Consider the following 16,539-nt stretch of genomic DNA (forward strand, 5'->3'; position numbering starts at 1 on the left):
TCCCCCCTGCACGAACAAGGAGGACAAGCTCAGTGGTTCAAACTATGATCACTAGAAGCTACAAATGAAGGTCTGATTCACACACAAGGGACTCTGGGAGATTGTTCAGGGCCATGAACAAAAGCCCGAACGCCCTACCAGCTCTAGGAAGTGGACTCAGGACCAGGAGGATGCCTTTCTCGCAGAACTTTCAGCTTGGGAGAATCAAGACTCAAAAGCTCACTCTGCACTTGTACGAGCCATCTCACCAGAGGTCTCCCCCGCCGTGCAAACATTGGATTGTGCTACTTCTGTTTGGAGAAAGCTGACAGATCTATATGCACGGGACTCTACAATGCGGTCTGTCAACCTATAGGTTAAGGTAATCCATGACCAATTATTGGCAATGGGTACTGCCCTAACCTCTTCTCAGTTAGCTGCTCTCCTCCTCATCAGGCTTCCTGCAGATTATGACATGGTTTCCCGAGCTTTGCGGGTTCAGATCACAACACGTTCCCTCGAGTTTGATGATCTGTGTACTCTCCTCTTGGAAGAGAAATCCATCCTAGTTTCACAGGGAAAGTTGAAAGTTTCATCGTCTATTGGACCTGATCAGGCACTCGGGACGGTGCAGAAGAAAGTTCGGAGTCAGTGTTACAAGTGTGGGAAGAAAGGCCACCTGTCAAAGGATTGTCAGTCACAAAGCCAAGGACAAGGGCAAGTCTTCAAAGAAGGGCAAAGACAAGTCACAAGACACTGACACAAACTCGTCTAGTGATACCCCAAGGGCAAAGACAAGTCACAGGACACTGACACAAACTCGTCTAGTGATACCCCAGCTCTCCCAAGGCCTTACAGACTGGAGAGAACATGACTGGTGTCCTGCTCTGATCCTAAGGGCATCCCCCCGCGTGTTGTCTTCCAAAAATGGCTTGTGGGCGGGAGAGAGGGCTTTCAAAAGCTCTCTTATATTAAATCTAGAGCATGGGACCCGTGTGTCGGAGTTCCAAATATAAAGACATACAAGTTCACTTGATGGTCCGGATGAGTTCCAGGATCAACCAAGTTTCCTTCATGGTTCGGATGAGTTCCAAAACTATTGGTTAGCAGAGACTATGGACAGGATGTGTTCCATGTTCATTTGTTCGAGGTTATTAGATGTGATGTGTTCCCAGTTCTACCTGGAGTTTGGAGCCAAGCAGATTTTCTTTTGCTCTTTACAGTGGCATTATGTTTTCTGAAGAAAACAAGCTGACATGTGCATTTTCCGAGGTGTACTCAATACTGGCCATGTTGAGGTGTCCATGGTCGCACCTTCGTCATCAGTTTTCTTCTGACATTTTTTTTGCACACTTCAAGATGCAAAGGGGGTGTTAAAATAATGCATCTTCAATATGCTATCGTAGAGGTCCTGTCGGCCTGTTTCTACAGCCGACCTGGTTCATACACAAGTATATAAGAGTTGCTCTCTTTTATTCATTGTATCATCCAATAGTGCCCTATTTGCTGGCTCTTGTACTCTGTAACCTCAAGCTAATAAAGGTCTTGTTCTTGCTTGCAATCTCTTTCTTGCTTAGTTCGTTTTGTGCACTAAACATAGTCTCTCTCTCGCTCTCTCATTGCTCATGTATACGCAGCTGCCAGCATATTATATCTGTGTCTGTCGTGAGACAGTGAAGAGAGGGTATAGGGGGTGGAAGCGATGGAGAGGGCGGAGGGCAAACGGAGGGGATGGATGGGGGCGGTGCAGAGAGGAGAGAGGGAAGGGGGCGATGATGGGATACTTCCACAAAACAAAAAGGAACTTTATCCTAGCACATTCATAACTTTCTTTGAAGTTTTTCCTACACACCAACTACCTTAAATATTGAGTTCATTAGTCTTCAACTGATTTACACACGTGTTTCTCTCCCGCAATACTTCCTGTGAATTACCTACAGCGTGCTCAAAGGAACACCTATTATGCTCACAAAGTGGTCAATCTCACTTTTCAACTCTGATTGATTGTCATGATTCAGTGTTCTTCTTATTACAGATGTATTGAGACACTTGTTTATAACAGTATCCACAGTTAGGGTCATTCATATGCAGACATCAGTAGCTGAAAGGAAGAAACATAGTTTCATGCGCCTACACTTTCCTGCTTCTTGTACAAATTTTCTGGCAAGTCAAGGCCGTTCTGCAATGACCAAAAGAGGGTCTTCTTTGTTCCTCAGTCAGCTGACTTGATTCAAGGCCCTTCTTATCTTGCATTGCTTGTAACATGGATGCTGATGATACTGATCTGGCGGTTCTCTTCCTTTTTTCCTTGGTTAGGCAGGTGGCATCAGCTTTACCTAGTTGACTCTGTTCAATGGCAAGCTTCTGACTGTTCCCTATACTGGAATTACTCTCTGAATGTTCTCCAGAAATCTGCATGTTTTCTTTGGATTGTCTGTTATTGGCAGAGCAGCTGATTGCCTGGGACTTAGTTTCTGAGCAAGGGCAGCAATGCGCAAGCATGGAGACAGAATCCTCATCCTCACCCATCTCCTTGATCTTTTCTAGCAGTCCCTGCTCTTTGCTCAACCCTTCAGAGCACGGTTCTATGTGTTGGTTCATGATAGGATTCAAATCCTGGGCATTATTCACCGTCAAGTAAAGATCCACCACCAAGTCACCCAACTCCATTACCATGCCACTATCATCTTCCAAGTGTCCGCTTTGAAACTGTTGTTCTGGTGAGGGCAGCCAGCCAGATACAGGCACTGCATCATATGAGATTTTTTGGGTTCCTGGATTTGAACTGTGAGATTCATCCTTGAATGGACCCAACTCTGAATCGGCATCAACCTCAGCAGCTGGCATCAACAAAATTTTCTTAGCAGTTGCTTGTTCACTGTTTAGAAGCTCTTTCTTCACAAAACTGTTCTGGGCAATGTTCATTTTCTTACTTCGCTGTGTTCTTTTTGTCCTGCTCAGATTCTTCTTCCCCAGAATCTCTTTCATGCCTTGAACCATAGTATCGTCCTTTATGGGCATGTTACCAGCTTGCCGACCCTTAGGTTCCGTAGCTGCAATGGCATCCACATGAACCTTGGGTTGCGTGATTGCAGCCCCCTCAACCTGGCGTTGCTTCATTGATGTAGTTCTCAATCTCTTTGCACCAGATGGATTTTCTTCTGCAGAAGGAGCATCTTCCTCTGTTTTGATGGCCGCAGCTATATCATTTGTTGTTGGCCCAGTAGTTGAATGAATTTCCATACATGGTTCAAGCTCAGCGATCATGGAAATAGGAGTCTTTAATTTGCAGCAAGTAGATGATTCCATAGGGGCTTCAGGTTTTCTTAATGTTCTGACATTGCATTGCCGATTTGCCTTGATGGCGAGCAGTTCTGGTTTATCTGCTGCAAGAAATTTGGTTGTCAACTGCAACATATTGCTCTCATCTAAGGCAACGGACGGAGGAGCTGTGGTCCTCGTCAATCTCTTTGCACCTGATGGCTTGTCTTCTGCAGAAGGGGCATCCCTCTCTGTTTTGGCGACTGCAGCTTTATCATTTGTTGTCAACCCAGCAGTCGAGGCTATTTCCACGGTGCACTTTAGCTCAGAAGTCTTGCAGAAATAACTCTCTTTCCTGAAGCGAGTAGACAACTGAGCAGGGGTTTCAGCTCTTTTGCATGTTCTGACATGGCGTTGCCTATTTGCCCTGATGGTGACCTGTTCTGAATTACCTGCTGCGAGAAGATTTGTCGTCTCCTGCAGCAATTTGCTATCATCCAACGCAGCAGTTGAAGTTCTCCTTGATCTCTTTGCACCTGATGGCTCATCATCTGCAGAAGGAGCACCGTTCTCTGTTTTGGTGACTAAAGCTTCATCATTTGTGGTTGGCCCAGCAATCGAATGAATTCCAATACTGGATTCAAGCTCAGCAAGCTTGTAAATAGGGGTCTCTTTCCTGCAGAAAGTAGATGATTGCACAGGGGCTTCAGCTCTTTTGTATGTTCTGATATGACGTGTATTTGCCTTGATTGTGAGCTGTTCTGGTTTATCCATTGCAAAAAGGTTTGTTGTCTCACATAACATATTGCTGTCATCCAAGGTGGCAGTGAGAGGAACAGAAATGCTGGCTAAACTTGCATTTTTTTCTGGTTGAATGGAAGGCAGCTCTTCCATCAGCTTAATGATGATAGGTGATGTTTGATCATAGGAAAATTGGGAACCAAAGGACACCCCTTGTACCATGGCAGCTAATGCTGCTCGAGCTGCGAGGGGGCTTAAGCGTGGCTTTGTATCAAATGGTGGATGTGTAATTGGTTTGCTCTCTCTCTTGAACGCTGCCATTGTGCTTGCCATAACGATTTCATCACTGCTCTCCTCATGTATATTATCTAGTTTCTTTTTTGCCCTCAACACCCGACTTCTCCGACTGCTCTGTCGTTGAGTAGTAGTTGTTTCTGTAAGCCCATACAAGTCAGCCACCATCTTCACAGTGCTGAGGAAGCGAGAAACACAAAAAAAAGGCAAAAGTTTTTTCCTACACTGAGAGCTAGCTAAGCACATACTCTATTTGGCAAGACAACGACCTCAAATAGGAACTGCACATAATACTACCTGCTGAAAATTCTGTCATAAACTCCTCCCCAATGCCAACGCCTTCCGCAATAACTGTGATTCTGTCAATTTCTTCCTCTAGCAAGGCTTCCGCGTCACTTCCAATGTCACTTGTTTCAGGCTGGACACTAACTTCTTTTTCTGCAGATTTCAGCCATTCAGAAAGCAATGGGACACCTTCTATGTTCCCTTGACTTATCTTACGTATCTGGCTTGCTGGAACTGTACATGTGTCTCCTTTCATGTTTCTGTCCAGCCAGACAAGCTCAAAGTTGCACTTGCAAGAGACCCTGGAGGAATGTCGCCGCCTAAGGATCTGTTTGTACAGCAAAAGCAGCTCAGAACTGCATCCATTTGTTCAGCCTCAGCCTTATCCAGAAGCAAAGCCACAGATTCAAAAGCTACCTTCCGTAGACGAGCATTATAGAATGGAGCTTTTCCAGATCCAATTGTTCTGGAAGCTAACACAACATCTCCTACTTGCAACTGCAAGCATATGCCTTTTTCCAGCATTTCAGACTGAGGCCTCAGCCTGGACCTTGCTTCATTTGCAGTGAGAATATTCTCATCCTCAAAATCTTCTACTCCATGAAAGTGAACGCTGAGGATGCTTTGCAACTCACTAAAACTGCAGACAATGGTTGACTCTTCAGCATCATTGCAAGCATGATGTGTTTTACAGCAAAATTAACACTGGATGTGCCGATGATGCAGATTCTTCAGCATCACACAGGCATGGATCTGTTACTTACGTGTATCAAGCTATTACATGAAGAGAAACTGTGGCAGTCCAAAAGAAAATGACGGGGCCTTAAGATGCCAAATTCCAGATTCGTTTTCCACATCATCGAAACAATTTGACAGACCTAATCACAGTGTCATGGCAACTACATCACAAAGATGTATGAGGATCTCATCACTCAAGGATCTGAAGGTGAACCTTCCATTGATGCCGTACATTTGTGTGCTAGGGCCTCCTCAGTACTGGAGATTGTACGCTGAATCCTGATTCTTTTGTCTACCAAAAATTGCAAGTCACGGAAATGTCTTTTGACAAGTCTTCTTTTCGTGTAAGGAGTATGTTACTCTTCTAGAACATGGACTGGTTACCATTTCCATGTGAACATTACATTTTATAATAAGGTATGCTATTTCTACATAGTAAGAGAAAAACACCATTAATAAACCTTAATGTGTAATCCCAAGTATTTGTTATGTATCTGCAACAAATGATTCTACATGAAGACTTGTTACTCAGGCCCCAGTGCTAACAAATAAGGAGGCACTGCCACATGCATCATCCCCCTCATGGTTGTGTGCACCATACTTCTGGGAAACTATGATACAAGAAGTAAGTGTTGGGAATCCTTGTTGATGGCCTGTGTGACTGTTAGGCTTAGAGATGCAGACAATGGACATTATGTAGAAGCACACCTTTAAAGATTTTGAGTCCCTGTAGCACTGGCCTATGAAAAATACAGGCTGAAAACAGAAGCAGGGATTAGACAGCAATGATGGGGCAAATTTCAGCATGATACTTGGTGTGCAGGTTTAGGGGCTGTTTGGAGTTTAATTCTGGCCCAATGGCAGCCAGAGACAAGGCACGACCCTGTTGAGGCACTGTTTTCTCCAGCAGGCCAACCAGGCAGGGCTGGGTGCACGCAGGTGTGTGCATTGATTAAGTGATCAAGGATCACTCTATCGATGAGGTAATTGAGTGTCTCCTGAAGGATTTCTCGGTGGGTCATCAACAAAAATCCTCACATGCATGTGTGTGCACAAGGGTGTCAGCATGTGGGCTCCCTATAAAAAGGGCCATAGGACCTTGTTTGACCATTCAGCTCCACTCCAGCTCCTCAGATATTGGAGGACAGCAATCAGCAGGAAATTCCAGCCCCGAGCCCAGCCAAGAGTAGAGGGAAAAAAAGGGGGGGTGAGGGGATTGGGATTCATTGCTGGTGTCACTTGTATAGGTTCAGAGTGTCCCAGAGATGTAGTGGGCCAAACTCAAAACTGTTCTTTCTCTTACAGAAGCATGTTGAACACCTACACTGACCTCCGTGTATGGATATGATCACAGGTTCTGTATATGCACATCTCTCCCTCACCAAGATGTGTCTTTTAGAAATGGCTTAGGCTCACAAGCTGCTGTTCTGGAGAATTAAACAGAAGATGCAACGAAGGTGGAGGAAGAGATGTTAAAAACCACAAAGGAATTTACATGATTACATTGGCTTTTCATTTGAACCGCTCTTTATTTGCTACCCTCTTAGGAGACTGAATGTCGTGTCTAGACCCTAACCTGGGCTGTTCTCTAGCTGTTAAAAGTTGGAAGAAATCGTGACTTTTTTTTAAAGGAGGGGGGGGATTGGTTGGTTTGGGTTGGGGCGGGATTGGGACCTAATGCATGATACTTTACTTATTTGAAAGTTTGATTGCGGCAATTCAAAGCATCGGATTCTTGTTGAAAACAAGCACTTCTGCTAGAATAACAAACAGACATGGCATTTTTCTCATGTAGAACAACAGCAACTGTATGCACAACCAACATTAAATCTTCAAGGCCTTCTTTTTCTTTTTTCCGGTTGGTAGATCCTTCTGGTAGTTAATTTTTTCCTCCGCCTGTAGGCGCATCATGTGTGCCCGCCAAAAGGCGAGTCCCGCCCTAAGGCAATTTTCCCGTGGGTGCTCAAGCCACGTGGGGTACCATCGGGAGGAGCACTAGTTGGGACTTGAACCCAGGACTTCTTCTTGAGTAAGTGCACCTAAACGCTGGCCTACAACTCCCTTGGCCTTCAAGACATTCTGCTGTAGGCAGATATCGATGCTGAAGCTCCTTAACTCTTTACTAGCTAATTGCACTTTGTAAATCAAAAGTTGCATCTCTAACCATTGCATATACTTTCTGTTGATGCCTCTCACGCCAACAAGATCCACAGTGCCCAAAAAGATGATATGTAATCCGCCAAACTCATAATCATCCTCTCTTACAAATGCATGTTGAATACCTACACTGACCTCCACGTACAAATATGATGACAGGTTGTGAGTATGCTGCTCTCCCTCGCACTGAGATGGTGTGTTTATTAATGGCCTAGGCTTGCAAGCTACTGTATTGGAGAATTAAAGAGAAGATGCAACAAAGGCGGAAGAAGATATGCTAAAAACCACAAAGGAATTTACATGATTACATTGGCTTTTCATTTGATACTCTCTTTATTTGCTGCCCTCTCCTTTCACCAGGAGGCTGAATGTTGTGTCTAGGCCCTAAGCTGGGCTGTTAAAAGATAAAAGGAATCATGAATGATTAGGGTAGCTTTCTGCTATGAGCCCAGGAGGCAACTACAAGCTAGCTTTATTATTGAGGGTAACCCAGAGTCGAAATGTGACTTGGGGGGCAAGCACACAGTCTGTGGAGGACCTATTTTATTGCGGCTCTATACCTATATAAGAAGGCGGAGTGCTGATAGTTGGGGGTCTCCAGTTGGGAGGACTCCCAGGAGATCAAAACCCTAGGTCCAGTGCTAGCCTGTGCCACTGTAGTAAATGCATCAGCAGTGAACCAGATTTTTAAAGGACAGAAACCATAGGAAAAAGTGTACGTACGCAGGTCAAACCTGAAGTAGTTTTGATGAGTCGCATTCAGTTTGGGAAGAGCACATTCAATTTGGGAAGAGCCCACTCTTTGTGTTTGTCCCTTAGTTTCAAGTGGCTCATAAATTTAGTGACGTCTATACCAATGGTTCCCATGAGAGTCTACTCACAAAGCTTCAGATCATCAACTCTATCATGCATAGCATAGACTATGTGCGATGACATCCCCACTCATGTTATCATCACCCAAGAGCAGGTGCAATTGCATACATACGGATATGTCATCGCATTAGACAAATATACATAGATAAACCATCGAACTAGTTTCTATCACTTCTCCAAAGGTGCAAGGCAGCTCAATCATGATGAAGGCTAGCACTAATAGCGATTGCACTGCTTTAAATAGAATGAATTAACATAAACTAGCTGGTCGTAACTTGGATGACAACTTCGAAAGTAATTTGCATGTCCAACAATACAAAAGAAAGATATACCAATGGAAAGTCCAGGTTGATTCCCAAACTTACCTAAGCCAAAGTGCAAGCTTGACTCCATGTGTCATGTGAGAGTCTATCTAGTCACAAAGCTTCAAACCATCAACTTCATCATGTAGAGCATAGCTATGTGCTATGACATCCTCACTCACATCATCAGCGTCCAAGAGTAGGTGCAAGTTCATGCATACAAGTATGTCACAATTGTACAAAGATCTTCATGGATAAACCATCAAACTATACTTCCATCACTTCTCCAGAGGTGAAGGGCACACTTAGCTACTTAACCCTTTTGAATCATTTGTTTATCCTTGACAGTGTGTAGGAGAGGAGAGAGCATGCCCATCTTTCATTGGTTTATGCCCCATTTTTACTTTTGAAGTTTAGTATTTGAATAAACTTTACTATATAAGACGTTTTTCACATCTTCCCAATGCCGTGTAACTCTAGCCATAGGGAATAGTAGAGCATATCCATAGTTGTTACGAGGCATGCCCCCGGCCCCCCGATGTTGGCCCCACGTCACACGATCCCCTTATCGGCTCCAGATGCAAGACATGCTCCACCACTCTCCAAAATATCAAGCATGGGGCTAATGAGTATGGCCGAGAGGTCTCCCTTAGCTACGTCACATGGAAAGGTAGCTCGATGGCACTAGGAGCGGATGCTCCTCTCATGTTTCTATGTTCCTAGTATTCCATGATGAGTTTCCATGGACAGTTTTGTATCACCTCATTGAGATAGCTATGTTTATGTTTTGTTTCTGTTTTATTTTCCATTACATGATGAGATATGCCATGGACATTATTCTATCACTTTGGTCGCATAGGCCTGTTGGGTCCTTTAGTAGACGCTTAATATATCTTTCTTTCTCTCCCTCTCTCAAGACTCATACATACTCTCTCTCTCTCTCTCTCTCTCTCTCTCTCTCATGGATGTACACTTGTCTCATGCAGTACGATGTGCTATTGGTCAGATTTGCACATCCTCACACCAGCTTGAGATTGAGATTGGCCGATATAGAGGTATACCAGCTTAGGCCAGGATATGCCGAGTATGCCATGGGGAGCCAGAGACAGAGCTGCATTATATATGCCATTGTACTGCATACTATGAGATATGTGGTCGTTTCCACTGTTTATTGAGAGAGGGTTTTGGACCACTTTCCAGAGTCATGGGATACCAAGACCAGAGGTGTTTGGGATTGTTCTTGCTTGAGCTGCAAAGACATAGAGATAGCCTGCTTAGGCGCACAGAGAGCCAGACTCAGAGGCACATTACAGACTTCTTTAGTCCAGCCATCACTGCGCCAGATGTACCACAGCAACAGAGCAGGACATGGATACTGCCCACACCAGAGGTACACTGATTGATCATGCGATTGAGCTTGGGTGGTCCAGACGCCCACGACTACGGAGGAGGGCATCCTAGCATAGACGGAGGTTGCAGCGGCGGATTCGGATTATTCTTGCGAGGCATGCGGGACACCCAGTCAGGGTGCTGACCACAGAGGATATGGAGGAGATCCGCCAGCGTCCGATGCGGCACATATTATGAGATGGAGGCAGTGTACCCCTCCGTCCCACATGATATTGTATCCCCTCACTATATTCCACTCACCTCCATAGCGTACCCCCCCCCTCACTATATTCACACCCTATAAGGGTTTCTGTTTACCTTCCAGTTCCAGTTTCATTTTCTAGGTGCCAGTAGTATCATCTTTATTTTTCATTTTTTGGGTTTTTTTTTTTAATCCAGACATTGTATCAGATCCACCATGATGTCACTTTTGGTCTCATAGGTCATTATGGCCTTTTGAAGACGTTAATATAACATTTCATTTCATTTCATCTCTCTCTCTCTCTCTCTCTCTCTCTCTCTCTCTCTCTCTCTCTCTCTCTCTCTCTCTCTCTCTCTATATATATATATATATTATATAGATATATCTATATCTAACGTCTAAAAAAATACGAGCCTTTCTACCATACCCGCCTCGTGCCAAACGCCTCTGACCCTGAGCATATCCATAGTAGTCATTTGAAATACAAGTGCAAGCATTTGAAGCATGAAATTGTTCCACGAAAATTTTTCCGCTAGGTATCATGTAAGCCATAGGGAATAGTAGAGCATATCCATAGCATAGCAGGCATTTGAAATGCAAGTGCAAGCACTTGAAGCATGAAATTGTGCTACCAAAATTTTCCCGCTAGGTATCGTGTAAACAGTAAGACATAGTTGAAGTACTTTAACTAATCACACATACATCCTATTTGGAGCAAGTTCCTGCAATTTTTCATCAAAGCTGGCAGAACGTTGGTTGGACAGCTGATGTGCAGTAATATTATGGCATCCAAAAAAACTGTGTCAAATGGCTGAATTTAAAGTTGTCCCATAAGAGCAGGAAAGGGGAGGTAAAGAGCAAGGCAAAGCAACAAGGTAAGACTTTTTATCTAGTCTGATAGATAATGTTCACAGTGTATGACACATTTGAAATGCCACATGAGGTGTTAAAGTCCAGAGAAAAACAACCAAACCTATCTACGTGAAGCTATGGTTCTAACTTCTATATTTATATTTCTAAAACCACGTATCCACTTCGGTGACGTGCAGCATGAGATTACTACCTTTTCCTTTAGAAGGAAAGCATTGTCTAGGTGTGATATTGATTCAAATGTTTAGCATTTCTGTTCCCTGGTATAGAGTGAATGTGATGCCTCCAAATTCCATTACCTTACACTCCGTGTTTGAACTGTGAATCCAGACAAGAACTCTCGATTGCTGCTTAACAATTGGCCTCGTCAGTAAGACACTGGCATTTTTTCTCAGATCACATTCCATGCAAGCAATGAAACAATGCAATTCGAGACCAAGGATGGCAATCAGCTCAAGAATTGTGAATTTGATACTGGAAAAGAATCCCTCAGGACAGAAAGTCGATTACGCTATCAAGTTCTTCGAAGGAAAGCGCCAGAAATGCATCTAAAGAACCGAACTTAACCACGACGGAAAGCATGGGTTCTGAAAGGAAACATAAATGCCTCTTAGATTTCACAGCTTGCTAGTCGATCTCTTCACGAGTGTTAACCTTATTACAATTCATCTTGCAGCATACAGGCCGTTAGGCTTGTTAGCCGACCTCTTCACGGATTTTGGAAAAGGATAACAGTCCACACACATGAAAGGCTTCAAAACAGAGGTGTGGATGGATGCACAGAAGCGGGACTTACTTGACAGAGACTTCGCAATCGTACCAGCCATGATCTGCACTGCGCTTCCCCTCCAGGTCAATGCCGTTCTTGCGCATGTGAGACATGAAATCCGGGGCTATGGTGTTCTTGCGCCGGCGAGGCACGGCGAGACTCGGGGCTATGGCGTCCTTGCGCACGGCATCTATGGCGTTGTTGAGCCTGGAAGGCGTGGAGGAACTAAGGAAAACGACGCTTCCGCGATATCGAGGGGTAATGGAGTGCTTGCAGATGGCAGACTCTAAGGGTATTGCTCCCTCGCGACGGCGAGACATGGCGTGATCGAGAGCTAAGGCGTCTTTCCGCCTGCGGGTTCAGGGGCCGTATGGCGCGAAAACCCTAACTTATATATATTCAAATTATGGTCCTTTAAAGACACGGCTCAAAGCACACACGCACAGCCGAAAAGGACAATTTTCTGGCACACACGAGACAGATTTCACTTTAAGAACGCTTTGTTAGGGGATACAAGGAAAATCAACGTGGCCTTGGCATTGCCTAGGGACTAAGTGTTAAGGGTCTTAAAGACTCTTGTAAGGTGACATCAATGGATGGCATTGATCAAAATCACAACGTTTTTTTAAGACCGTTGGATAACTTAAACCAGCAAAAATCAATAGGTCAGTTGGTTAAAGTGGATGGCTTGTAACACAAGGTCATGGGTTCGATCCACAACTGCCTACATTACATGGTGTTACTTTGTACCTCCTAAACCAATAGGTGTGTGTGTTTGTAAGAAGGGTATGCGGGACCCTCATGTAATAAAAATCGTCCAACTTTTAAAAAAAACAAAAAAAAACTAGGTCGAGTAAATTAGAGGTGAAAACAATAGAATATAATGGCTTGAAACCCCAACATCTTGTTTCTTGAAGATATAGTGTAGTGGTAAGTTGTGTCTAATTGTGACTTAAGGTTTTGAGTTCAAATCCTCTTTTGCACATAACATCTTGCTCCAAAATTTTCTAAGTCCCAAACCCAAATTCACTCGCATTCCATGATGTAAACTAGGAAGTAAACTATGCTTTACTGAGTAATCTATATCCGCTTAGTAAACTAAGAAGTAAACTATGATCACTTAGTAAACTAGGAAGTAAATTGTAATCACTTAGTAACTTAGTTTACTCGACCTAATTTACCTTATTCGACGGCCCAAAAAAGGCACCGCGATTTTTTATCAATGTCATCCATTGATGTCACCTGACAAGGGTCTTTAAGACCCCGTGGCACTTAGTCCTGAGGGTGGCATTGGATCCGAGAGCGGCCGTCATCTACATCATCGATGCACGTAACATGTATAGAGCTTGGGTGGATAAACAAGATGGTATAGCTATTAAAGCTCGTTTTGATTTGTTCACTCGTCCCTTCAAGGATCAAGACTTGGAACTCTCTACTGCTGTAAACATGCTACTTAAATTTTGATTTTCACAATCTCTGTACGCAACTATAATCTTTTTTCGGCAATACTAATAAATAAATTCTCCTTCATCGATTTCCTATAACCTTTAATCGACCCTGTTGGATAAATGTAATCCCAACTCCTTAGTCCAATTTAATGTGTGGTGGTTAGGCTAGTGGGTCAGTGGTTGGTGTAAAGCCTACAAATGGTTGGTGCATATGGTTCATGCAACTCATGCAACTAAAAATAGGGTAGAGGGGTCTCTAAATAAGGTACAAGTCGTGATCAAGTGATTATGTAAGTTTGGTTCATGCCTAATCATAATTAGTGTCTTTTTGTGTTAATCTCAATACAATTTTTTGCATATACTAGTTTTTGTCCCTCATGTTCATGATGTTTTGTACAAGCTTTGATCCACGTTGAGTATGTTTTGATCAATCTTCATAGTTGAATTATCATATCCAACATTTGGTATCAGAGCATGACCTAATTAGGTTTAGTTTATTAGCAAAAACCCTAACCTTTCTATTAATCACCTAGCTTGTTTTTCTCTATTTGGACAACATGCTGTAGATTGCTTCCATGCATGCATATGAGGAGATTATACTCCGATCTTTTAATATAGGCTTCTTGCTTTGCTCCCACACATGCCCTAAAACGAAGATCATAGGCGGATTTCATCACTTCTTCATCATGAATTTCTCATTGCCATCAAAACAAGCTGTTTTTTGCTAATCGGGTTCATCCGGCGCCGTCTCTACGAATTAGTCTAATTCCTCTTAGGTGCTTCAAGTCTATAATGCGATGATTCAGCATATCAAATCTTGTAGCATTTGATCCACAAGTGCTGCTGTACGAAGCGTTTTTCTAGTTGCCTATTTTCTGCTTCTCTTGCTCCCACAACATGATGCTTATTATTTTGATCTATATTGATGATATTATTATTATTTGGGCTTAAATCATCTATATGAGCAAGTTATCAACATCAAGCATCATATTGTATCATCACATGAGCTCCAAATTCTCCGACAAATTCAACGGAACTGGGTTTCATACCTGGGAAATCAAGGTGAAGGGCTACCTCATGAAGAAAAATCTGTGGAGTACGATCAAGCCACTTCCTGAAGATGAAGCAGGTATTTCTGCTGTAGTTACAAGAGCTACAATGGCTGCACTTCAAATAAAAGATGAGCAAGCACTTGGTATTATCATTACTGCTTTAGAAGATGATTTTATTCATTATATTGATAATGTTGAGTCAGCTATGGAAGCTTGGAAATTATTAGAGCGTACTTTTGGTGCAAAGGCAAAGCATCCCAAGATCAGTTTGAAGATGCAACTCTTTGATCTAGCCATGGACAGTAATGAAAATTTAACAGTAACTGTGATTAACAGGTTGAAGAGCTTAATGACACAATTGGTTTATGTTAAGTCTCCTGTTCTTGAAGAGGATTCTATAGCTATCACCTTCAAGCTTTAGACAAATTGTGACAGTACTTAAAGAGAAGGAGCTAGTTCCTTCCTTGGAAAGTATCATAAATTCTTTGCAGGAAGAAGACAAGAAGATTACAAAGGATGTGATAGATCCTTATGCATATACTACTACTGTGACATCGGCAAAGAAGAAGTGTACTATTTGTGGTCGTACAAATCATCTTACTAAGGATTGTTTGGTTGAAGAAGTCAACCAAGAGGAAGAAACAAATCTTTGTTCTAGTCTTAGTATAAAAGATGTAGATGAGGATTATGCTTTTTAAATTATGTCATGTATGTGGTTGAGTTAAGACTTATGTCGCTCCAACTTGACGAGTTATAGAGAAGGGTACACCACCCTATGTTGTTATTAAGGGGGGACTCTTACTCATTGTGTTAAGGAGGTACTTGTTCATGTTCTTGTAAGAAGTTGGTCTAAAGGGTGGATTGTTGGATAAATGTAATCCCAACTCCTTAGTCCAATTTAATGTGTGGTGGTTAGGCTAGTGGTCAGTGGTTTTGGTGTAAAGCCTACAAATGGTTGGTGCATATGGTTCATGCAACTCATGCAACTAAAAATAGGATAGAGGGGTCTCTAAATAAGGTACAAGTCGTGATCAAGTGATTATGTAAGTTTGGTTCATGCCTAATCATAATTAGTGTCTTTTTGTATTAATCTCAATATAATTTTCTGCATATACTAGTTTTTGTCCCTCATGTTCATGATGTTTTGTACAAGCTTTGATCCACCTTGAGTATGCTTTGATCAATCTTCATAGTTGAATTATCATATCCAACAGACCCGGCTCTATCTCTTATGTCATCTTCATATACTTGTGTTTGTTTACACTTCCTAAGTGTTAATGGCATAGAAAGAAGACAAGATCCCCTAGCATGGTCCTTAGTAACCACTATCATGTACGTTCAACTTTACATTCAAGTTTCATTAGTGTTGTACATTAATTCCATTGTTTTTAATTGAGGATACATTGTAGCCCTCCTAGGGCATGTCTCACAGATTTTCGTATAGGAATAGTATAGAACCTAGAGGAGCGAGGAGAAGGGTGTTGGAGGTGGAAGGCAAGTTTCTAGATGAGAAGGATAAGGAGATATCGAAGGATTACTAGAAGTTTCCTCTTTTTACCTTAGATATTATAAGGCCTAAAAAATTTGATGCCTACAAAAATGGGGAGAGTATAGCACGTTTCTATTGTTGAATGTTGTACCTTAGGGTGAGAGTGCAAGTGCACAGCTAATATAGATAAAGAGAGAGGGAGAGACATTGACGAGCAAGATTATCAACACAATAGCAAAGGGATTAGAGAAAAATACAAGTATCATGGGGGAAGCATATATTCATTATGATAAAAGGTCCTTGCTAGGGGAGGGCCCCTTTACAAGGTGAGGGCATAGGCTTCCACCACAGATGCCACATATCAAATATGATGCCAAGTGTCCCTAATAGGTGTCACTTTGCCACACATCATTACTTACATAATATTTTACTTACTTGCCACATTCCAATCCCCTAATGAAGAACGAGTCATACTTGATGTGCAGGAGTTAGACAAGTTGACCACCATGAACGAGGGTGATTCAAACATAGATCACCTTACCAAGGTGACATGCCTAAAAGAACACATGTTGAATATAGATGATATAGTTAACAATAAGAAATTGCTCACCACCATTCTTAATTCCTTACCTGAGTCCAACCAGAGTTTCCATACTTATCTAAATCTCTCTATGAGAGGAGGAGGTAATC

The 16,539-nt window shown here is 42.6% G+C and overlaps 2 protein-coding genes across 3 annotated transcripts in view; one reads left to right on the top strand and one right to left on the bottom strand.

The window, feature by feature from the left end:
• LOC147637335 (uncharacterized) overlaps positions 1-11,677 on the top strand; it is a 41,763-nt gene extending 30,086 nt beyond the window's left edge. The window contains exon 3 of one of the 2 annotated variants that reach the window (XR_015266025.1): positions 11,422-11,677. The gene's annotated coding sequence lies outside the window, so the exon portion shown is untranslated. Of the gene's footprint in view, positions 1-5,286; positions 5,674-11,421 lie in introns of those variants that run through there. The other variant, XR_015266024.1, reaches the window with a different exon arrangement.
• On the bottom strand, positions 1,837-12,272 carry LOC147637336 (uncharacterized). The gene is made up of 4 exons (XM_086799109.1): positions 11,888-12,272; positions 4,978-5,200; positions 4,573-4,888; positions 1,837-4,415 (listed from the first exon to the last, which is right to left on the bottom strand). The coding sequence occupies exons 1-4, from the start codon at positions 12,178-12,180 to the stop codon at positions 2,110-2,112; spliced, it is 3,138 nt and encodes a 1,045-aa protein (XP_086655235.1). The 5' UTR covers positions 12,181-12,272; the 3' UTR covers positions 1,837-2,109.
• Between the last annotated feature and the right edge of the window lie 4,267 nt (positions 12,273-16,539).

Source organism: Cibotium barometz, chromosome 6 (genome assembly GCF_041138505.1).
Source record: "Cibotium barometz isolate CiBa-2024 chromosome 6, ASM4113850v1, whole genome shotgun sequence".
In the NCBI taxonomy this organism is placed as follows: domain Eukaryota; kingdom Viridiplantae; phylum Streptophyta; class Polypodiopsida; order Cyatheales; family Cibotiaceae; genus Cibotium; species Cibotium barometz.

What these genes read in the sequence shown, in the direction of transcription:
- LOC147637336 (XM_086799109.1), bottom strand. Translation starts at nt 12,180, where the DNA reads ATGTCTCGCCGTCGCGAGGGAGCAATACCCTTAGAGTCTGCCATCTGC. An exon ending in ATAATGCTCGTCTACGGAAG is followed by an intron (nt 4,889 to 4,977) that starts GTAGCTTTTGAA and finishes CTGTACAAACAG; the next exon opens with ATCCTTAGGCGGCGACATTC. An exon ending in TATGACAGAATTTTCAGCAG is followed by an intron (nt 4,416 to 4,572) that starts GTAGTATTATGT and finishes ATGGGCTTACAG; the next exon opens with AAACAACTACTACTCAACGA.